This window comes from Bufo bufo, chromosome 2 (genome assembly GCF_905171765.1).
Source record: "Bufo bufo chromosome 2, aBufBuf1.1, whole genome shotgun sequence".
Lineage (NCBI taxonomy): Eukaryota > Metazoa > Chordata > Amphibia > Anura > Bufonidae > Bufo > Bufo bufo.
The window spans coordinates 117571400-117595411 of record NC_053390.1 but is presented as its reverse complement, the minus strand read 5'-3'; the positions used below and the strand labels follow the sequence as shown (position 1 = coordinate 117595411).

Sequence of the window (24012 nt, the reverse complement as noted above, 5' to 3'; positions counted from 1 at the left end):
AACACGGCCATCCCTGTTCCCGACGGGTCCTCTCTTCAGTCAGCGGAGGACCGTCGCATGGAGACCCTGTCCAAGGGCATTTTTGCTGCCTCCGGTTCTGCCCTCAGACCGGTTTTTGCCTCTGCTTGGGCAGGGAAAGCAATCTCTGCTTGGGGTACACAGCTGGAACAGGAGTTGGACTCGGATATCCCCATCCAGGACCTACGTTCCTTGGCCCAGCTTATTATTCGGGCCGGGAATTTTGTCTGTGAGGCCTCCCTTGATGCGGGAGCCCTTATTGCACGCTCCTCCGCCCTGGCAGTTGCCGTCAGGAGGGAGCTCTGGCTGAAGGTCTGGAAAGCGGACGCTGCCTCCAAACGTTCCTTGGCGGGGCTACCGTTTGCGGGTTCCCGCCTTTTCGGGGTCCGCTTAGACGAACTTATTTCAGAGGCCACGGGTGGTAAAAGCACCCATCTTCCTCAACCCCAAGCCAGGGGCGCCCCCCGCGGACGCCCTGGTGCGTCTCGTTTTCGGTCCTCCCGCAGGGCCTCTGGGGCTTCCACCACAGCTGCCGCTTCGGCTCCTCCCCAGGACAAGCGTAGGAAGCCGTTTTTTCGGGCGCAGCCCTCCTGGCGCAAGCCGCAGGCTGCCCGCACACCCGCAGCAAAACAGTCCTCTGCCTGAAGGCGCGCCCCCACCCACCCGGGTGGGGGGCCGGCTCCTCCTTTTCAAGGACGTCTGGATGGCTCACGTCTCGGACGCCTGGGCCCTCGAAATTGTGTCCTCCGGATACAAAATCGAATTTGCATCCTTCCCTCCGGATCGGTTCTTTCGCTCCCGCCCCACGCGAGACCCGAAAGACGCGGCTGCGTTCTCCGCGGCCGTTCAAGCCTTACTGGACAGGGGGGTGATTACCCCCGTTCCTCTAGAGGAAAGATTCCAAGGGTTCTACTCGAACCTCTTTGTAGTTCCCAAGAAGGGAGGTTCGGTGCGGCCCATTTTGGACCTCAAAAAGCTCAACCGTTTTCTCCTCCTTCGACGGTTTCGGATGGAGTCCCTCCGCTCCGCGGTGGCTTCCCTGGAGCAGGGAGATTTCATGTCTTCCATCGATATACAGGATGCCTACCTCCATGTTCCGGTAGCCCAGTGTCACCATCGCTTCCTTCGATTCGCCGTGGGGGACCTCCACTTCCAATTTGTCGCCCTTCCCTTTGGACTGGCAACAGCCCCCCGGGTGTTCACCAAGGTCCTGGCCCCGGTTTTAGCCTTACTCCGTTCCAGGGGTGTTTTTCTGCTACCGTACTTGGACGATATCCTCATCAAGGCTCCGTCCCTTTCTCAAGCGGTTGCCAGCGTGGATCTCACTCTAGAGACTCTGGCGAGGTTCGGTTGGGTCATCAACTTCCCCAAGTCCTCCCTTCCCCCCTCCAGACAACTCGTCTTCCTGGGGATGCTTTTAGACACGGGAGCGGCGGAGGTACGTCTTCCCTCGGAAAAACGTCTGATCCTCCGTGGGGCGGTTCGGGGTCTCCTTCTCCACCGTCGACCGTCCTTCCGCTTCTGCATGCGGGTACTGGGGCAGATGGTTGCCTGTTTCGAGGCGATCCCATTTGCGCAGTTTCACTCCCGCCCTCTCCAACGGGCGATCCTCTCCTCCTGGGACAAATCGCCGCAGTCTCTGGATCATCCCTTCCATCTTTCGCCTCCGGTGCGGTCATCTCTCCGCTGGTGGTTACAGTCCCCTCTTCTGGGCAGGTCCTTTCTTCCACTCAACTGGTTGGTGGTTACAACCGATGCCAGTCTCTCGGGCTGGGGAGGCGTGTTTCCTCCCCGATCCGTCCAGGGCATTTGGTCTCCATCGGAGTCCAAACTCTCGATCAATGTCCTGGAACTGAGAGCGGCCCTTCTGTCTCTACGACACTGGACTCATCTGCTGAAGGGTCATCCAGTTCGTGTACAATCAGACAACGCCACGGCCGTGGCGTACATAAACCACCAGGGGGGCACTCGCAGCGATGCGGGAGGTCACCAGCATTCTCCGTTGGGCGGAAGCCCACGTCCCGGCCCTATCTGCAATTTTTATTCCAGGGGTGGACAATTGGGCGGCGGACTTCCTCAGTCGCACCACCGTCGACCCCGGCGAGTGGTCTCTTCACCCGGAGGTATTCAAGGCCATTTGCCTTCGTTGGGGCAGTCCGGACGTGGACCTCATGGCCTCAAAATTCAATCACAAGGTCCCCGCCTATCTGTCCAGGGCCAGGGATCCGGGAGCTTGCGGAGCCGACGCCCTCGTTCTTCCTTGGCGAGGCTTCGCGCGCCCATACATATTCCCTCCCATCCCTCTCCTGCCCAAGGTCCTTCGGAAGATCGCGGCGGAAGGCGTCTCGGTGATTCTGGTCGCTCCGGACTGGCCCCGCCGGTCTTGGTATGCCGACCTCATGCTGCTCCTGGCAGACGCGCCCTGGCCACTGCCCGCCAGGGAAGATCTTCTCTCTCAGGGACCGATCTTCCACCCGCGTTTAGGGTCCCTACGTTTGACGGCGTGGTTGTTGAGACCACCATCCTGACACGTAGGGGCTTTTCTGCGGACGTCGTCCGCACCATGATCCGCGCACGTAAGCCGTCCTCTTCTAGGATCTATTATAGGACCTGGAGGACTTTTTTGGGGTTCTGTGCCGATCTGGGGTTTCCTCCGCTCCGCTTTTCTCTCCCCACCGTTTTGTCCTTCCTGCAGAGCGGACTGGCCCAAGGTCTAGGCCTTAGTTCTTTGAAGGGTCAGGTATCTGCGCTGTCCATTTTGTTTCAGCGCCCTCTGGCCCCCCTTGGTCCTGTCAAGACCTTCCTTCAGGGCGTGGCTCACGCGGTTCCCCCGTATCGCCCTCCGGTACCGCCCTGGGACCTGAACCTGGTTCTCTCAGCGCTCCAGGCTTCTCCTTTCGAGCCTCTGCGGACGGTTTCCTGGCGACTTCTGTCCTGCAAGGTTATTTTCCTTGTAGCCATCACCTCTCTTCGGAGGGTGTCCGAATTGGCTGCACTCTCCTGTCTGGAACCTTTCCTAGTGTTCCACCAGGACAAGGTGGTTCTTCGTCCGGTCCCTTCCTTCCTTCCTAAGGTGGTCTCCGCCTTTCATCTGAACGAGGACATCGTTCTCCCCTCTTTGTGTCCTTCCCCTTCCCATCCGCGGGAGAGGAAGCTTCATCGCCTGGACGTTGTCAGGGCGCTCAAGATTTACCTGGAAGTAACCAGCTCTTTCAGGCATACTGACTCGCTCTTTGTGGTCCCGGAAGGGTCGCGCAGAGGGATGGCGGCATCCAAAGTTGCTATCGCTCGTTTTGTCAAGATGGCTGTTACTGAGGCTTATCTCGCCAAGGGCAGGGTTCCTCCCCTTGGTGTTACCGCTCACTCCACTAGAGCGGTCGGGGCTTCCTGGGCTCAGAGAAATCGGGCTTCTTCGGAGCAGATTTGCAAGGCGGCCACTTGGTCCTCCTTGCACACCTTCACCAAGTTCTACAGGGTGCATACTCATGCGTCGGCTGACGCTGCTTTAGGCCGTCTGGTGTTGCAGGCGGCAGTTGATTGATGCCTCTGGTGTTGGTTGAGTTTGTTCTGGTCCCTCCCTTCTGGGACTGCTCTGGAACGTCCCATGGTTTCCTGTGTCCCCCAAGGAATATGGGCGAGAAAAGGAGACTTTTGTATTACTTACCAGTAAAGTCTCTTTCTCGCTCTTCCTTGGGGGACACAGCACCCGCCCTTCATTGGGTTACAGTTGTGGTTCCGGCTTGGTTGCCCCCGTTGGGGCTCGACAGTTCTTTTTCCAGTTGGTGGTTATCTTTCACTACTTGGACACGCAACTGGCAGTCTCTTCTCCAGGCTGAAGGGTATAGCTGATGGAGGAGGGGCTTACAGCTTTCGCTTAGTGTCACGCCTCCTAGGGAGCAGAGCTATACCCATGGTTTCCTGTGTCCCCCAAGGAAGAGCGAGAAAGAGACTTTACTGGTAAGTAATACAAAAGTCTCCTTTTTATAATATGCTAATTAGCCTCTAGGAGCAGGAGGGGGGGGGGTGTTGCACCTGCTCCTAGAGGCTCCGCTCTCCCACCTCTGGCCACGCCCTGCTACACTAGATTGACTGGGGCAGGTATCGTTGATCTCCTACCTCCGTCCTGTCTGCAGTGTAAATCTCGCACATTCAGCGCAGGCGCAGTGAGGAAGCTGGCAGCCGGCGAGCGCCCTTCACTCACTGCGCCTAATACTGAATGGCGTGAGATTTACACTGCAGACAGGACGGAGGTAGAAGACTTGCGGTGCCTGGCCCTGTCAATCTAGTGTAGCAGGGCGTGGCCAGAGGTGGGAGAGCGGAGCCTCTAGGAGCAGGTGCAACCCCCCCCCCCGCTCCTAGAGGCTCATTATTAGAGGCACATCGCTAATGTCAGCCAGTTTAATACCCATTTTTCAGGTGACAGAAACCCTTTTAGAGTTTTTGCCTGAAATAGCTTTTTCAGGTCTTTTTAAATTTCTGATTTTGTAGATGTTTCATTCTGTTTTCTGTACATGATGATGGGGGCTTCCATCTTCTCTGAGCTGCTAACAGCATTTAGAGAGATGCTTTTCAGCCGCCACATGGTCCATAGACAGGAGATGTTTATTCACCTCTATGGGACCTGTGAAGGGAAAAGCAGTGACCATCACCTGTTGTAAATGGTGAGCCGGTGTTATCCTGGGTTGTAATCCTGCCTGATAATGAAATGACTGCTGAAAAGTGATCTCTACAGAACAGGATTTTTTTCCTTTTAGTATTAGGTTGAGTGGCCAGTGTTGAAACTGCGGAAAAAAAGGTTTAAAAAATGTCGTTTTTGGTTGATTTTTAAGTTCTTTCAGATGTTACTTGGCAACAGACTGTAAACTGATGCTTATCACGGTACACGATGATAATGTCTTGCGAGGGACATATTTAGGGTAATTCTAAATGAATTAGTTATATCAACTGCAGAAATTGGGTCCATTCCTACCCAATCTGCTCCATTTTGGCAGGGAGAATTGGCGTATTTGACTGTTAGCATGCCTGACCTCTTGATGCACATGGGAAAGAGTGCAGCAAGTTGTCTTCAGCCATAGTGTAAAGAAAAATGTGTTCATTGAATGTCATGTTTGATTTTTTACTTTTTTTGTTTAGGAGCTGAAATGCAACCGTATATTCCCCTGGTGTTGCACCAACTTGTAGAAATAATTAACAGGCCGAACACACCAAAGACACTCTTAGAAAATACAGGTACCACTTTCCAGCTGTTTGCCGGCACAGTCTTGGGGTTTGATTTCCAATTGGCTTTCTTTGTGTTTTGACACTGTGCAGCCCTCACTCTTCCTTTCTAATATTTCAGCATCTTTTACTTCATAACTATAACTCTAATGTTAATACATTTTTTCTCTTCAATAAAAGATGATTGCCTTCCACATTCCACCAGCAAACTATATTGGGACAGGCCTATATATATGGCATGTTATAAGAGCTCCTGTCCAAAAATTCTCTATGTACAAGCATATAGCAATGCCTACTAGAGCAGCAAAGATCTTGCACCCGCTTATGTCAGTGGGTATGATTCACTGTTAGTATATACTGATATTAGTTTCTATATGAAGCAAAGGTTAACACCAAGATACAATTCTAGAGAGTTCATTTATTAATGTACTTTAGTTTTCGTTTAGTTTTTGTATTTTCTTTTGTATATGTTGAATGTGATGTACTTTTTGGCTAAAAGTTCACTGTGGGATAAAATGTTCACAGTAGATTTTTTTTTTTTTAATGAAAGTATAGGATTTGTCCTGCTTTCTCTTGGCAGTTTGAAATTACTAGATTTCATATTGTTTGAAATGTAATCAGATAAACGTGAGATGCTTAAATGTAAGAAGAGTTTGGTCTTGTCCATGGGATAGAGTCTGGTAAGTTTCAGTGGTGCAGAGTTACAATACAAGGCAACTCCTGTACAGAAGTGGCATCCAGGACAACTAGTCTTTAACTGAATCATCTGTTCATGTCTGAAAAGCCTTCTCTGTTAAAAGGGTTGGCCCATCTCGGACACTGATGGCATATCTCTGGGATGTGCCACCAATGTCAGACAGGTGTAGGTCCCACCCTTGGGTCCCAGACCCTTATCTCCATAATAGGGCCTCTAAAGTGAAAAGAGACCAGCCGCTAAGGGAGGTCTGAAAATAGCCGAGCATTGGCTCAGCTATTTCCACCAGTCCCATGGAAGCAAATGGAGCAGTTGCTGCGATTGCTGAATGCATTTTCTATCCAACACTATGACTATTTTTGGAACTCCCATAGCTATGAAGGGAGAGCATGCCTTGCCTGCGCAGTGTGCCCTCCTTCACTTTGGGGAGCCCCCAATCTGGAGGTGGAACCTGCACCTATCTGACATCGATGGCATATCCTACCAATGCGCCATCCATGTTCCAACCCATTTAACTGGCCATAATTGGGTGGGTCACCTACACCTCCAGTGCTGCTCATCCTTGGGCAAAACCTTTAGTGACCAAACCAGCAATGTTAATCCTTTTCTGTCCTGTAAGTGCCTGGGTAGCAGGGCATGCCTTAGCTCATTGGCCCATCTGCCAACAAGAACATTAAGATGGCCATTTACAAGAGCCTGTGGGCTGCGAATGCATTATTTTTTTTTTTAAACAGACGGGCAGATAAGCCGCTGTCATACACATGGCCTGCCAGGGAGATGAACAACCAAGCTGCCATCATGGATGGTAAATGAAAACCTCTCTGAATCTGTCCATTCTGGTCAATGATGTAACATTTGGGCAGTTTTAGGAAAGAGTAGAGGTGGTCATTCTCATGCTGCTATACAGTGCCCTCTCACAGTATCTAGTGACTGCCACCACAAATACTATGTTCAGTTCAGTGTGCATCGGCCACCGTTCTGAATTACTTATATTTTGTGTGCTTTAGAAAAATGTCCCACACTGAGCTTTTAAACGGGAAGTCAATCCTTTGCTTTAAATGCATGCTGTCATTAGACTGTTCACAAATGCCTGTTCAATGGGAATGTTGCATAGTTTGTCACCTGAACGTAGGTTTTGTTTTATTCTGCTTCTATACAAATCTGCTGACTTTTAGTATCTGTTTAGTTTGCTTACAGAATTTTTTATACAATTCTTCCAACATCTTCCTCCCCCCATTTATCTTGTCTCTAGCATTAACCATCTGTCTCTGTATGAGAGAACACATCTAAAACCCAAAGAGCCGGTTTAGCCTCTCATTACTGTGTGCTGTCACATTTCAGCTGTAAGAAGGTCTTCATGACTCTCCAGCATAAATGGGCAGGTCTATTTTCCTTTTACGATTCAAGCCGACAAATGTTCAGATGTGCAGAAATGTCCTGTTTAGTGCAGCAGGTGATAGAGGTGGTGAGGAATCTCCTGCTTGTGATCCTGTGGACAATGTCATGTATTGCTTTCTGTATTATTGGAGCATTTGTCAGTGCACCTACTGTACATGATAATGCATACTGCAGAGCGGTGTGGACTTACCTCTCTTGACCATGTATGCTCCTATACAAGATTTTGCCCACAGAAACCTTTGCGTTTTTACTGTGAGTGTGTGTTCAGAAACTTCAAATGTTAAACTCCTATTTAACAAAAACAAAACAAAAACCAGGAAATACAGGTTTTCTGTTCTTTGTACAGTTATTAAATCCAGTGACCTCTCTGCAGTCTGGAATGGCTGCTCTCAGGTAATAGATGGTATTATTCTGTGCAGCACATAAAAGTGGAGTTAAAGGGTTTCTGTCACCTAAAATATGGGTATTAAAGGGGTATTCCCATCTTAGACAATGGGGGCATATCGCTAGGATATGCCCCCATTGTCTGATAGGTGCGGCTCCCACACGTATATCGAACGGAGTGGGGAGCGCTGTGGCTGGAGGACCCCAGATTTCCCGGGGTCCGTCCACCACGAAGCACTAATCCCCGCCTCTCCCATAGAAGTGAATGGGAGCATGCCGCACATGCGCGGCCCCTGCTCCCATTCATTTCTTTGGGGCAGACGGCAATAGCCGAGCCAGTGCTTGGCTATTTTCGGCGGCCCCATAGAAATGAATAGAGCGCGCATGCGCAGTGCGCTCTCCACCTTCGGGGCTCCGTTCTAGATATAGGTGCGGGTCCCAGCGGTGGGACCCGCACCTATAAGACAATGGTGGCATATCCTAGCGATATGCCCCCATTATCGGAGATGAGAAAACCCTTTTAAGCTGGCTGACATTAGTGATGTGCTAATGTCAGCTGAACATAACTATATTAGTGCCATCTCACTGCCTGAAGCCTTTATTGAGAAAAACAAACTTTTATAATATGCTAATTAGCATCTAGGATCCGGGGGGCTCCGTTTGCCCGCCTCTTTTCACGCCCTTCTCTTGATTGCCAGGGCAGCGCTGCTCTCCTCCCGCTGGCCATGTCTACTAAGAAAATCTTGCGCCTGCGCTGTCCCGTTCAGTATTCGGCGCAGTGAGGGAAGGATGCTCGGCAGCTGCTGGTTTCCTAACATGCTTCTGTGCTGAATACGTCACAGTGAGGAAGCCGGCTGCCGGAGAATGCCCTTCCCTTGCTGCGCCTGTGTCGAATACTGAACGGGAGGGCGCAGGCGTGAGATTTTCTTAGTAGACATGGCCGGCGGGAGGAGAGCAGTGCTGTCCTGTCAATCAAGAAGGGAGTTAAAAGAGGTGGGCAAACAGAGCCTCTAGGAGCAGGTGCAACTCCCCCCATACCCCCCGATCCTAGAGGTTAATTACCATATCATAAAAGTTAGCTTTTTCTCAATAAAGGCTTCAGGCAGTGAGATGGCACTAATATAGTTATGTTCAGCTGACATTAGCACATCACTAATGTCAGCCAGATTAATAACCATTTTTCAGGCGACAGAAACCCTTTAAAATGAAATATTGGAAGAAGTATTGTGAAGAGCTTTGCCATTTCTGATAGATGTATCTATATCAGTTTCTGCTTCATTGTCCATGCAGACGGACACTCATAAGGACTACTAGATATAGTCCAGGCTCTGTTGGGTTCCACTATACAGTATAGATATGGAGGCCCTTCGTGGTGGTTATTAATCCCAGTGAGAGTTTATGTATAGAGGAGCCTATGGGGAAAGCCTGCACCTTAGAACGAAGCAGAATTTGCTAATGATACATGTTCTGACAGGACAGTAGTTGATGACTCCTGCAGAGTATGATTTTCCTTAACAGGGGTGGGCTTTACATCTTAAAGGGCTTCTGTCACCAGAATCATTGTAGTGAACCAGCCTGACCTGTGACGTGTGCAGGTCAGCAGAAGCTGGTCATTCAGTAGACTGAGGCCCTCTGTGCTGAGGTATACCCATTATTGCAATGTATTCTTTGATGATCAGATTAGTCCCAATTTTTGGCACAATGTAATATTCTTGGGTAAATGAGCCCATCTGCAGCAGGCTTAGGATTTGGAGGTACAGTAGAGCCTCAGACTTTTATGGGTACCATATTGTGGTGAAACGTTTGGTAGTGTCTGAGCCCTAAGTGCCCCTTGATGGTTGTTGGATTCTACATTGCCGAATGTAAATGTTTGCGTGGTACATCATGCCTTGAAGAGAACTTGTCAGTACGAATATGTAGTTCAATCTGCAGGAACCATGTTATAGAGCAGGAGGAGCTGAGCAGATTGAGATCTAGTTTTGTGGGAAAAGATTCAGTAAAACTTAGATTATACTAGTCTGTGCTCCTTCAGAGGTCCGTTATACACGGGGGCTATCTTAAGGGTACAGCCACACTTTCAGGTTTCTTCATGCAGTATTGGAAGCCAAAATCAGTAGTGAATCATAAAGGCCCCTTTCACACGGGCGAGTATTCCGCGCGGATGCGTGAAGTGAACGCATTGCACCCGCACTGAATACCGACCCATTCATTTCTATGGGGCTGTGCACACGAGCAGTGATTTTTACGCATCACTTATGCATTGCGTGAAAATCGCAGCATGCTCTATATAGCGTTTTTCACGCAACGCAGGCCCCATAGAAGTGAATAGGGTTGCGTGAAAACCGCAAGCATCCGCAAGAAAGTGCGGATGCGGTGCGATTTTTCACGCACGGTTGCTAGGAGACGATCGGGATGGAGACCCGATCATTATTATTTTCCCTTATAACATGGTTATAAGGGAAAATAATAGCATTCTGAATACAGAATGCAAAGTAAAATAGCGCTGAAGGGGTTAAAAAAAATTTAAAAAAAATTTACTCGCGTAGCTGGCATCTCCTTGTGTCTCCTTTGTTGAAGGACCTATGGTGAGCATTAAATACAGTTACAGGACCTTTGATGACGTCACTCCGGTCATCACATGATCTTTTACCATGGTGATTCACCATGGTAAAAGATCATGTGACGTACCATGTGATGACCGGAGTGACGCCATCAAAGGTCCTTTACCCAGGTCCTAAAGAAATACAGAAGCAGATGCCAGCTGCGCTATCAAGTGGACTAAGGTGAGTTAAACATTATTTTTTTTTAACCCCTCCAGCTCTATTTTACTATGCATTCTGTATTCAGAATGCTATTATTTTCCCTTTATAACCATGTTATAAGGGAAAATAATACAATCTACAGAACACCGATCCCAAGCCCGAACTTCTGTGAAGAAGTTCGGGTTTGGGTACCAAACATGCGCGATTTTTCACACGCGCGTGCAAAACGCATTACAATGTTTTGAACTCGCGCGGAAAAATCGCGGGTGTTCCCGCAACGCACCCGCACATTTTCCCGCAACGCCCACGTGAAAGGGGCCAAAAGGAGAGAAAGTATAGTACAGGTACTATTTATCCTAAATCTACTTTACCAATAACTAGCTATCTTTTTTTTTTTTTTTTCCACTCCTGGTCTTGCCTTTCAAAACTGTATCGGGAAGCCTGATTTTGTGCCTGTACCCCAAATGGGGTTTTGTTTTTTGTTTTTAATTTTGTTCTTAGAGCTTCTCTGTTTTTAGTAATTCTGAGAAGCCCTTTAAGTTTCTGGTTGCGAATCCCACCAAAATTGCTAACTGCTGTCTGGTTACAAATATTTCACCACCAATGGCATTTTTGCCTTTAGCAATGAAGGCTTTGCGTTTTAGGTGTTCTCTCGTTTTTCTTTCCTTTTTCTCCCAGCCCTCCTCTCTCCACCCCTCCACTCCTCCTCCGTCCTAAAACCCTTCTGACAGTTATGCCATATGTCACTACCTTTGCGGAGGCAGTGCTCATGAACGACACTAGTGATATCTTATGTTTATTATCATACACAGATTCTGTTTTCTGTTTCTGAGTTATTTGTTGTTTTTTTTCTTTATTTTTTCTCCTTCCCCCCTCATTTGCTCATGTCTTGGTTGGCGTTTGGTGGTGTATAACCGTGATTGCGTTGCCTTAGCAATAACAATTGGTCGTCTTGGTTACGTTTGTCCTCAAGAGGTGGCCCCCATGCTACAGCAGTTTATAAGACCCTGGTGTGTATTCTTCAATCTTTTTTTAAATTCATTTCTCTTCATGTTTTCTTTACAGTTCACATTTTTAGACCTTATTTTGTTATTTTCTCGTCAGTTATTGCACAATCCTTAGTCATCGTCAGACATGTGACTAATCTTGTCCTATATTTTGTCACTTTTTTTTATTTCTTCCAAGCATTGTCATATACAAGTCTATCATTTCTGTTGTGGCTAACGACTAATTGATGCATGGGAGCATGGGATAAGATTGTCACATGCTTGCTGTGTTCAAAGCTTGTTTTAAAAAGTTTACCCATCGCCACTGCGGGAAGGAGGCGGCCATGTTGGTCAAATATGGTGACTACACTGAGACATATAGGTGTGCCTCAATAATGCCATGAATTCCTAGTTATCCACAAAAAAAAGTAGCCTCTTACCTGCAAACGGCCGCCTCCACTGTGTGGGCAATGGGTATATGCAAAGGGTATCAATTAAGGTTTTCAGACACTCTGCATGCACATACATCCTACACTAGATTGGTACCACTGGCACCAATGAATACGTAATCTCTCAGCCAATAACTAAATGTATCACATTGTTTAAGTGATAGCTTTCGGAAAGCTTTTTTTCAGTTCTTTTGCTCTTCCACAATTTAGTATACAATTTACTGTAGATTTTTGAAAGTTAGATCCTTCAGTTTCTCCAGTTAGCGTTTGCAGTGTAGCTACTTAACTCAGCTCGAGAACGTGCCATGTACCTATAGTGTGGCACTAAACGGAACGTTTTTTGATGTTCACTCTGTACTACCCAGTTTCTTTTGTGGCCTCTTGGATTTCCGTGGAATAAGTAAGGTTTGCTGTTATTTGTAGGTGTACTTCATTGCGGAATATCAGAGACAACGAGGAGAAGGACTCCGCTTTCCGTGGTATTTGTACGATGATCACTGTTAATCCTGGAGGTGTAGTTCAGGTAACAAAAAAAAGTTAATTATAGTCGACAAATTTAAAATAGTGCTAATCCCTATATTAGGAGGATACTGTATCTCCTTATGGCAAATGATCTCTTAGCAAGCCCTGCCTCTAATTTTACCAGATATAAGGTGTAGCTATTTTAGAAGTCAATGTTCAGCCTCTTAAACAGGCCTTGAGACATGACTTTGATAATAAAGATGGCTTGCTAAGACCTTATCTGCCTACTTTAATTCCTATAGTAGGTGGTGTGTTATGGGATGTGCACATGTTTGGGGCTGGTGGGCTAGAGCAATCAATTTATTACTACCTTCCATCTGAATACTTGCCGTGTATTGCTTTCCCCATAAAGGACACTGCAGAGGAAATGAATAGTAAGACACATTGTCCCCTAGCAAAATCTGCTGTATGCCGGTGGTCTCAGGAGAGGGACTGGCTGTTTGGGTTAAAGGGGTTTTACAAGAGTACAATATTGATGACCTATACTCAGGCCTAGCACCCCTGTCGATCAGCTGTTTGAAGAGGCCGCGGCTCTCCGGTGAGCGCTGTGGCCATCTCTCAGCATTCTAATCAGTGATTGCTAACCTCTGGCACTCCAGCTGTGGTGAAACTACAACTCCCAGCATGCTTCATTCATTTCTATGGAGTTCTGAGAACAGCTAAGCAAGTAGTTTTACCACAGCTGGAGTGCCAGAGGTTAGCCATCACTGATATGGTGGCTGTGCTTGGTTTTGTAACGCACGTCCAATCAATTGAATGGGACTTGCTGCACCTAGGCCATGTGATCGATGAACGTAATATCACTGGTCTAGGAAGACCACGGCCTCTTCAAAGAGCTTATCAGCAGGGGTGCGGGGTGTCCAACTAATTCGATATTGATGACCTATCCAGTACTCTTGAAAAACACCTTTTAAAGGTATTATCTCGGCAAGTCAGGTCAATGAGATCTGCTAGCCAGGAATAGTGAGGACCCTATTCGTATTTCATTTTGAAGTATCCACTATGGATTGCTTTCTGTAGTGTTTTCCTGACTTATTAGACTGAAGTATGTTTTCAATGAATACTTGTCTTCACTTTCAGGATTTTATTTTTTTCTGCGATGCTGTTGCATCTTGGATTAATCCAAAGGAAGACCTCCGGGACATGTTCTGTAAGGTAGAGTTTCTACTATTATTTGGACCTTGCACTCCGGTTCTTATATCTGGGGGTGGTGCGCACTGGACTGCTCAGACTATTGAAAGAAAGTTTCAGAACATTGTTAGAAACCTGACAAGATACTAACTAGAAAGGTTATAGGGACTGTTCTAGGTTTAAGGCTTTTCGTTTTTCTCTTTGTGGATTATTTGGCACCATCAAAGTTGTCGCCTAACTCATAGATTACCGGTGAAGGGAGACTTGGAGTCCCTTCTGGATCTCCCCACTCCTGCTAACCCCACAGTAGTTTTCACTTGAATAGGAGCAGCCCTGCAGTTACCAGGCATGGCCATTAGAGGGTGGACAGTGCTGCGCAGAAAACCGCTCCTAGGCGTTAGACTACCCCAATCTGATATTGATGACCTTCCCGAAGGTTAGGTCACCAATAAGTATGTTCTGGAATCATGGAGTTATTACACAGTTGACACTTGGCTGCAACTGCAAATGTATTTGCCCGTTATTCCCTGGAAGGAATCAAGATGTGTTCATTAACTTAATTGTGTATCTTTGTAGATTCTTCATGGATTTAAAAACCAAGTAGGAGAAGAAAATTGGAGACGCTTCTCAGACCAGTTTCCGCCTCCCCTTAAAGAACGTCTTGCAGCTTACTATGGAGTTTAACCTAGATGTGCTGTAGCTGCAGTCTCAACATTAGGGGTAAGTAACCGAGAAAATATGCATAATCCAGTAAATTGCATTTGGTTGACAGATTTATTCCTGCTAAGGCCTCTTTTACACGGTGCTGTCTGTGATAAGATGGTCAGTAGTTTATCCCTGAAAGATCCGTTTTTGTCCTGTGTCATCTGTATTCCACGGACACTGCTGGGCTGAAAAGGGATTTCCAAAGAATCTCCTATCATTGGTCTGTGAAAACCACCATCTTTATTGTCAGTCCTTTTACACAACCCGTAAACCTTAATGGGCGTGTTTGGGCTGCATCATGGACCCAAATAGTGCATGTCATGGTTTTTCCACTGACCCACGGCCTGTGAAAAATCACTGATATGTGAATAAAGACATTAAATTCAGAGGGTGAACAGTGAAAAACACAGTACGCATCAGTGATGCACTGTTAACCCTTTCGCTACCAGCACTGTACATGTATGGTGCTATGTGTAAACATGGCGCCTGCTCGCGTGTGCTGCGGGCACCATGGTCGTCTGTTCTCTGCTGTTTCAAACCCCACAGCTAATGACTGCAACCGGCAATGATGCCGATCGCAGTCGTTAAAGCCTTTAGATGCCGTCATCAAGTGTTATCACTGCATCTAAACAGTGAAGTGCACACTTCCAGGTTATTACCATTGGCCGCACGAGGATGCCAGCAATTCACTTTAAAACACTGGGTCTCTCTGAAGAGACCCAGCGTGTTAGCGCTGCAATTCTTATGTTGGCCAGCAGTTCACCTATTACCATGCTCCTGTATGTAGTGTGGTAATATTGAATATAAAAAAATAATAATAATAATAAAAAAAATTGCTTCCTACACTGACTACAAAAAAAAAAAAAAATGTCAAATATAAAAAAAAATTTAATCACCCCCTGCCTTAGGAAAATAATGCGTAAATAAGAAAAATAATATAAACATCATAGGCATCACTGTCTGAAAAAGCCCATACTATTAAAATATTTTAAAAAAATTCAATACGGAACGTAACGGAAAAAAGGGTCAAAATGGCTGATACGCTATTTTTTTTCTTTGTCTCTCTTACTCAAACAATTTGTATAAGATGTCATCAAAAAGTCACACGCTTTCCAAAATGGTATCGATAAAAACTACAAATTGTCCTGCAGCGGAGTAGACATAACTGTATATTTAAAAAAATAATAATAATTGAGGGTCAGAATATGATGTAAAAAATAAATAAAAATGTTCCCAAAGTTTTAATTTGTTTTTACAGTATTAAAATATATAAAACCTATACATATGTGGTATCGTTGTAACCGTACTGACCCAGAGAATTTTGTGTTTTGTTTTTTCAATTCCACCCCATTTGGAATTTTTCCCCCTGCTTCCCACTACATTGTATGCCATATTAAATGGAGGCATTAGAAAGTACAACTTGTCCCGCACAAAACAAGCCCTTATATGGGTATGTGAATGGAAAAATAAAGTTATGGCTCCAGGTAGATAGGGAAGAAAAATGAAAAGACCTTTCGGTATCCAAATGGTTGAAGAGGCCTAAAAGCATTGTATTTATGCTGCACTGTACTCATGCTGTCACTTCTCGAGTTGCTTCTGTGTATTACTAAGAAATAATTCTTAAACTATAATGTTAACCCAGTGTTTCTTTGTTTCCTATAGGTCCTTCAGTCTGGGAGACAGCGGGGGAGCCTCTGCACCCAGGGAAAAGCTACCCTATTGTAGGGGGGAAGGGCAAACCAGTAGGGAACACAGTACAATCCCAAAGCCTACTGGGAGGGGCGGGAGGGAGGTGTTGCCGTCACTGTATTAAGTCGATGTCGGGAAACGTGTAAACGTCTGGAAGCCTATGTGGGTGGAAACATGTCTCCTTAACAATTCTGCACTGGATGTGAAGAAGCAAATTCTAATCGCCAAACAGCACATTCTGGTATATGGGGAAGGGTACTTTAAAGGAGTACCTTACAATTGGACTCTAGAGGGGGTGGAGATAGAGGAAAATAATTTTTGCACACTTCAGAGGAAATCTTCAGAATGGGGTTCTAGCAGTAAATCGCATATATTTTAAAGCAAAGGGTCGCCTAACTATCCCACTAATTGGGAGTTCTGTGTTTGCATGTTAATGAAGACATACCTAGATGAAGTTGGCGAAGTTAAACACAGCTTGCTATGTGTGTTAAGTGCAGGTAATTGCAATTGCACTTCAGATGCCTGTGACATTAGTTAAGATTTGCATAAATTGACATCCACCAAAATGCCAAATTTAGTATTTTTTTTTATGATTATTTATTTTTTCTTTCAGGAGGGGGAGTAACTAGGTAAAAAAAAATAACTCCTTAGTTTTAGTTTACTATAAATCTTTAATATAAGCATATATTTTTTTAAGAGTCACTCCTTTGCTGAATGTTAATTTCTGGGGTTTTGGCAGAAAAATTAAAATGTTTAAACCAAGGCATTTAGTTCTAATTTTTGAGATCGTGAAGTGCTTTGCACCTTTGTGCAGTGTCATGAGGATTTTCCTTGTTTAGGGGTCTGCAGGATTCTTTGTAGTGGTTAAAAAACAAAAATAATAATTTTAGTGAGTTAAGTAGCATGCTTGTATCACACATTAAGATAGGCCAACACATACCCATATGCGCCAGGATATTTTTTTAAAAAATATTATTTTTTTTCAGTTTACAGGCGAAATATGCATTGATTGTCTGTTTTTAGGTTTCTTAGATATAATTTAAGGATACATTTTAAGTGCTGCAGAGTACGGTTAGACCTTAACCTATCAATAGGGCCTGCCACACTGTATTGCAAGCCTGTCTGATGGAAAGTGGTGTAAAAAAAAAAAATATAAATATCTCCAGCATCTGTCAATTTGAGAAACAAACAAAAAAAAGTATCACATTGTGGAAACTTATCTACTTGTGGAAAACCTTGTTGCCTCTGTGCTGTTAGTGTGGTGTGCTACTTGCATGGATAAGTACTAGTGATTACTACAAGTTCTGTGGAGTAAGATCAGTCTAAAAGGATGCATATGTGTTAGGTGGCGCATTTGGAAAACTGTAGACATCAAGGTAATTGCTAAAATTCACTAGTGATTTTCACTTTAATGTATTACCCCCCCCTTTTTTTTTTTTTTTAAAAGCATGATCATATACAATTAATTTCATAAAAGCAGGGTATCTGCTCTCTATTGGTGCATGCTGGTGGCCCTTTGTACCCTAAGCAGATACATTGGGGTGCGAATTAAATAGCATCAGAATGAAAGATGGGTTTTGGTTCCTTTATTTTCTCCCCCATTTCATTTTGTTCTGTTTTTTTGTTGCTTTTCTTCACTTTGTATTCCTGTGAATAAACCCTTATTAATTTAACCTTTTATTTTTCTTTCCATGTGTATTTTCTTACGTACTGTGAATGTGAAAAATTTAACTGGCACTCCTAATGAAGGTGTCCATGTAAAAGTGCAAGTCTTTATTAATTCAGATTGCCTCACTGGTATCCCATGATGATAAAGAAATCTCCTTCGAGACAATGTTAACTCTGCAGGTCAGAGTTCAACCGACACTCTCCATTTTCTTAGAGCAGATTCTAAAGCTTGCAAGCAATGTTAAGCCATAACCATTTTTCTATATTTGTTCAGTTCGTTTTGCGAATGAGACATTTGTAATGAACTTTGTAAAGCAAAAATAATTCCCTGATTTGCATGGTTTTATTTTATTTGAGTAGTTGAGGTGTGAACTGTTGCACTAAACCTTTACAAGGTAGCAGGAGACAAGAGGACCTTAAATATTAAAGGCAACATAGACGAACAATCCAAGGAAGTAATGCTGTTGCATAAGTATGGACAGCCCCGTCTTGAATTTGTTTTATTTCCCTTTTGATATGAAAACTAAGGGAAATTAATGGAAAAGTGTCACAAATGTAATTAATTTTGCATTTAAAGGGAACCTGTCATCATGAATTTTGTTGTTAATCCAGGCACAATGCCTTGTATGGTGAGCTCAGCTGAATGTAATGATACCATAGATTAATTATTTTTCTGGACAAAAAGTACATTTAACCTAATGCAAAATGATGTAACTATGTCATTTGTGTGTAAAGAAAGTATGGGGCAGGCTCATTGGCTGAGCCCACTCCAGACACAGTAGGTGCCAGCTGTGTAATGCAAATGACAAAAAAAATGTATTCTCTAACCTGTTAGAAAGGTACATGATAACTGTAGTGAAGGTAATCTTCTCACCAGAGACTGTATTTGAGTTATCCCCTCCCTTATCATCCTCAGTTTTTTTCATGGGACCAACACCCTGACTTTCCAATAAGCCAGTTTATCTATGTATTCCTATAGGAGCCTCAATGTCTGTCTCATAGAAATTAATAGAGAAGTAACTGACTTCCTGTCCTGTGTCGGTTGGAGATCAGAGTGGTGGTCACCTGACACAGCTCAGGAGCAGAAGGGAGGTTATAACTTGCTAATGCAGTCACTGGTAAGAAAATTAACTTCCCTACAGTTTACATCATTTACCTTTCTAATGTACAAATTTGTGGGAGTGCTACTTTAAATTAGTCATTTTAACTTCTCAAAGGCTACAATTAATGGCAACAGTGGCATCTGAGCAGACTTCCTCTGTTCTTGGATAAGACACTCTCACTGGGGAAATCACGGGGTTCCAATAGCGGCCTGGTGCCTTGTGAAGGCCCCCAGGTCTGCCATAGGAAAATGTCCATTAAGCCCTGCTGCAAGATTGCTTGTAAAGATCCCATAGAGCGCACTAAGAGGACTATAAGTGAAAGTAACATAATTGGTATCACCACATCCAAAAAATTCCTGTACTACTAAAATATAAAAATATCATGAAAGGTGAACACTGTAACAAAGTTAAAATGAACTTTTTTTCTTCTTCTTTTTTAGCCACCTTGACCCCCAATCCCCAAAAAAACAAGTGATCAAAATATATGTATCCAAAAATGGTATAAACGGCCTGCCCTGTAAAAAATAAAATAAAAAATCCTCACACTTCTATGTAGATTGAAATATAAAAAGTTATGGGTGTCAGTAATAAGACATTTGGTTCCACTGTAATCATATTGATCTGCAGGATAAGGTTGTCGTTTTTAGTGCACAGTGTCATTAAACAAAAAGCGCAATTTCACCATGGTATTTTGGGTTATTTATTTTTCACCCCACACTGAAATCCTTTTCCTCATTTTTTAATACATGTGGTACATTAGTCGGTTACAATTAGTCTTGCAAGAAATAAGCCCTCAAATGTCTGTTAATGGAAAAGTAAAGATGTTATGGCTCTTAGGAAAAAAAATGAAAAGGCAAAAATGAAAATTGTCCTAATCCTTAAGGGGTTAATCCGTATGCAAATGAGCCAGGCAAAGTGACTGTGCTGTAACCTGTTGCTGTCAGTCAGGGAGATGAGCATAGCTTGGGTCCTCCCTTTTGTGCACTTAACTGCCCACTTGCAGATGGGTTAAAAGTACTTATTCTCCAGAATGAAGCAATAGATCGCTGAGTGAATGGTATCATTTAGCCGAGCTAGCCCTACAAGGTATTGTACCTAGCTTTTAATGGTGAATTTCTTGGTGACGGACTCCCTTTAATTATTTTTTATTTATTTTTTTAAATACATTTACTTTCTACCTTTAAGTCTTGGCCTGCAGTTTAGATGGCAGTCAGAAATGACTGAACCTAATTTTCTTAACACAAAGTGAATCTTAACTTTTTATGAAACCAACTTCACCACTTCACTTGAGTAGCATCCAAGGGAGGCAATAGGTTTGCTTAGTTTTGTATGCATTGAAGATACTCTTATTTAAAATACTACTCTATATATAACTCTACGGTCTGGAACATTTAAAAAAAAAAAAAAGTACATTTCTTTCATACAAAATTTTTTTGCAGGCCAGCAATCAGATGTTCCCTTTGACTATTACATTGACTTAAAGATATCAGAGAAAAATAAAACCATTCAAATGCAACAATTCATTTTCTAAGGGGAAAACGGGTCATGTTATCGATATTTTTGGTGTTTAAAAAAAAATTGTCTCACAAGAAGCCATTTTTTGACACTTTAATGGTCACAGGAGACAGGGTTGCCTTTTTTAGTTTATCATCAATAGTTCCTTGATTCTTGCATCATGGGATACATAAAACGTCTTACTATTGTGGTCTAGTCTTGAGAGTTTTTGAATGTCAATGGAATGTTTTTAGAATTGTGGGTCTTTTGTCTTGTTACATTCCAGTGTTTCTGCCTCTTGGCATGCTAAAAAGCACGGCTTACAATGTCTGTCTCTCACACTGAATAAAGTGCTGTTAGAGTGCTAAACTACAGAAATAGCCGCTGCTATGTGATGTAGATTCTCTACTTGAATATTTTTATGTTGTAGGAACCTCAGGAGGTCTGTGTTTACTGTTTTTATATCTACCTTCTTTCCTGTTTGAGCTTCCCTATTTAGAAGGACTTTAACCATGATCAAAAAACTGCTCGTCAACCTAAGTTGGTAACAGAAAGCAGATTCTTCTTTATCCACACAAATGATATGGTCACTCTAGTGAAAACTTGTTCACTTTGACGATAGTATGGGCGGAGAAGAACTTTTACTTAAAGGGGTTTCAGATGACTTTCAGCACCTCTCCACTATAGAGTCCATTACAGGGTTGGCTTTTTTTTTCCCCCCGACACACACAAAGTTTTTGATTTGTTCCATGGGTAAAGCACTTGATATAGAACAGAGCTGCCATAGCCAACACATTTGTCAATTTGATAGGTTTTTAAGATGGCTGATGGCATCTGACTTGTATATAGTCAGTGCATTGATGCTAGAGTGTGTCTGGCTTTAGTTTTGTTTCTTGATGAATAACCCCTTTCCGAAATATGTTGCTCAAACTGTAGTGCACACTGCTACACATAGAGCTGTAGGAAGGGACGGTAAGTTTTGTTAGACTACATTTCATGTGAGAAATAATGTGTCAATCCCAAGAAACCTCATGCCCTCTCCACTGACTTTTCCCCTGCGTTTGACTTAACAAATCCCATATATTCCTGAAACTCCATTTTTTCACCTAGAGGCCTCTTCCTAAAGAAGGCTTTTAAAATGAATAGCTGTATGTGGAAGAGACCGCATGATAAGCATGTGTTCACTTGTATTGCGTTCTCCACATCATTCATAATGTTCTTTAAAGGCTATGGAAACCTGTCATAAATTCTTTCAGCCCCTTGCTCTGTACAGCATTGAGATTCCCTAATGGCAGATTGAAGACTTGGCTGAAGACTATTGTGAAGGTTCATCTCTGATCTCCTGACAGCTCATAAACGCTAATTATAGCTTAATTCTTATCAAACTGATAAGAATATGGCTTAAATTTTTAGGAGCTCAGAAATAAGGACTATACATAGTCAACAGATTAGGCACAAAGTGAAAATGAGACGCTCACAGCCAGGCTAAAACTTGACCCATTATGACAAAACTACTTAAAGTTAAATAAAGAACAATTAAAAATATGATTATTAGCCCTCGCAATCATTAAAAAAAATTGCCCTTGAAGGTGTTCATAGCCTTTTAAGCTGCTTTATCATTGCCATTTCAGAAAGTATTTTATTGTTCATCATTTCCAAATGTCTTGTGAAAAAGGCTCATACATGGAGCAAGTTTAACTAACTGCTTGTTCTTTGACTAGCTGTTCTAAAACCGCCTATATGTAATAAGTGTCAAGACTGCTTGTCACTTTTCTGATGGGGAGTCACCAAGTTTCAGAACAAAAGTGTGACCTAGTGCTTTTGTAAGAACACTATTGAAACCCTCCTTGATATACATACTTTTGACAATTGTCCCTGGTTGTTTGGTCAGAGTCTCATCGCCATCTCTGAGGGACCTTGAGTAGAGAATAGTCTTCTAAATGTATTTTACTCCTAAACTGAAAACAGGTGATTCTGAAGCATCAGCCAGGTGCCCTCTGGAGGTACTTTAAGCCGTTTAATGAATGTGACTAATGTCTAAATGAAAAGAATGTTTTACTGTCCTCTCTAGAAACCTAGTCTCTCAGGATCCCGAGGACAAATTTGAGGACCACTCTCCTTAGGGACTACTTTAAAGCACTATGTTTGGAATAGATAGCCATCCGTAAACTAATCGTAACACTGTGAATTAAGAACAGTTCAAACAGCCATGTGATAAAACAATCAAAAGTTATATTTTTCTAAAGCAATATGCACATATGATAAAAAGGGAATAACACTTCTCATTAGCACTTCCACAATCCTTTTGATATGGGCACATAATATGGTTGCATCTTTCTGCTGGCGACTTAGGTTGAGTGCATTACTGAATAAAAGCTTTATGTCTGATTGTTTCCTTACCCTAGATGTTCTTTTACACTTATATCCTCATGCAGTCTAATACAGGCTTGTGTAACCTGTGGCTCTCCAGCATTGGATATGAGAAGTTCAACATCTGGACAGTCCAATGTTGGCTGGGCAAACTTAGAGATGAAGTCTAATCCTTTGGAGGGCCACATGTTTCTTACCTCCGGTCTAATAAATAAAAAGATATTTCTCAAGCTTGCCTTGGCTTATTGAACTACTCTTTAAATAAAGAAAAAAAAGTATGGTTTTAGTTTTTGATAAGCTGCTGAATTTTAAATGTTTTTGGGGCCACCAAATATTTTGGATCATGCAAAGAATATATATTGTACTGTAGTAATTTTGTATTTACATTTGTATGATGTGATAATAGATGTGAATGTTAATCACTGCTTGGCTGTGTTAATAAAGTTGTTTAAGTACTTTTGTGGTATTTTTATTTACAACATGTTAATGTGGAGGTATAACACTGTTTTTGACACTTGTAGGTTTCATCGCTTAATGTAAAAGGATCAACTGGGCTGGCAGAGCTTTGTCAGGCTCCATTATTGCTCCAAAGAACATAGGATTAATCTTATATCAATATTAGTGCCTTCATGTGGGGGGCAGAAGCATAGAAGAAATGACATGTTGACTCAATTTGTGCTTCGCGTTGTGCTCTACCTTAGGATTCTCATAACATTTTAAAACCTTTTTTGTATTCTCTGGATAGTAAGTGCTATTTTCTCACTGTTGAGTTTCAAAAAGTATTAAAAAAAAATCCCATTAATACTCAAACTGCTTTTGTGACAAGTAAATTGGTATTTTGAAATTTACATATTTTCAATCTGAATATCTGAGGCCAACATCATCTGGGTGCCACTGGTGAACATCTAAATAGGCCTTATGAGGCAGTTTTTTAAAGATCTAGATAAGACGGCAGCTTTTTAAGCATCTTTAAATGGAACTTCTAAGGAGATTGATGCTGACAGAACTTCTGGCAGCATCAATTACTGACAGACTTGCTGGTTCCAAACCGTAGTTTGTAACCAGGGAGCCTGCTGGTATTTCATGCTGCCCAACCACATGCTTTTTCCATAGGCTGTCTGAGGCAACTGTCAAAATGAGTTTCAGCCCATAAGAAGGAAGATCATGGAATGCAATGAATACTTGAATCCATGGTGTCCTATAGAGCTGGTTGAGAATCTGGTGAAAAACTACAACAATTCATCGTAATAAGTTGAAGAACATTGGCAGAATATATGGTAGAATAACGTGATAGGGGACTAATACATGCTCAGAAAGCTCCTGGTCCTGACAATATACCTGGTTGTGTGCTGACCTCGCAGTTGTCTTCACAGACATCTTTAACATCTCACTGAGTCGGGGTGTTGTCCACAAATGCTTCAA

General features: G+C 43.4%; 1 protein-coding gene across 1 annotated transcript in view; it reads left to right on the top strand.

The window, feature by feature from the left end:
* The window catches only part of TNPO1 (transportin 1), a 72665-nt gene extending 51712 nt beyond the window's left edge, over positions 1–20953 (top strand). Inside the window, exons 19-24 of the mRNA XM_040421468.1 lie at positions 5152–5247; positions 11408–11483; positions 12332–12431; positions 13511–13585; positions 14138–14281; positions 15929–20953. Of these exons, the coding sequence (XP_040277402.1) occupies positions 5152–5247; positions 11408–11483; positions 12332–12431; positions 13511–13585; positions 14138–14245 (455 nt within the window). The 3' untranslated portion in view covers positions 14246–14281; positions 15929–20953. The remainder of the gene's footprint in view (positions 1–5151; positions 5248–11407; positions 11484–12331; positions 12432–13510; positions 13586–14137; positions 14282–15928) is intronic.
* The last annotated feature ends 3059 nt before the right edge of the window (positions 20954–24012 follow it).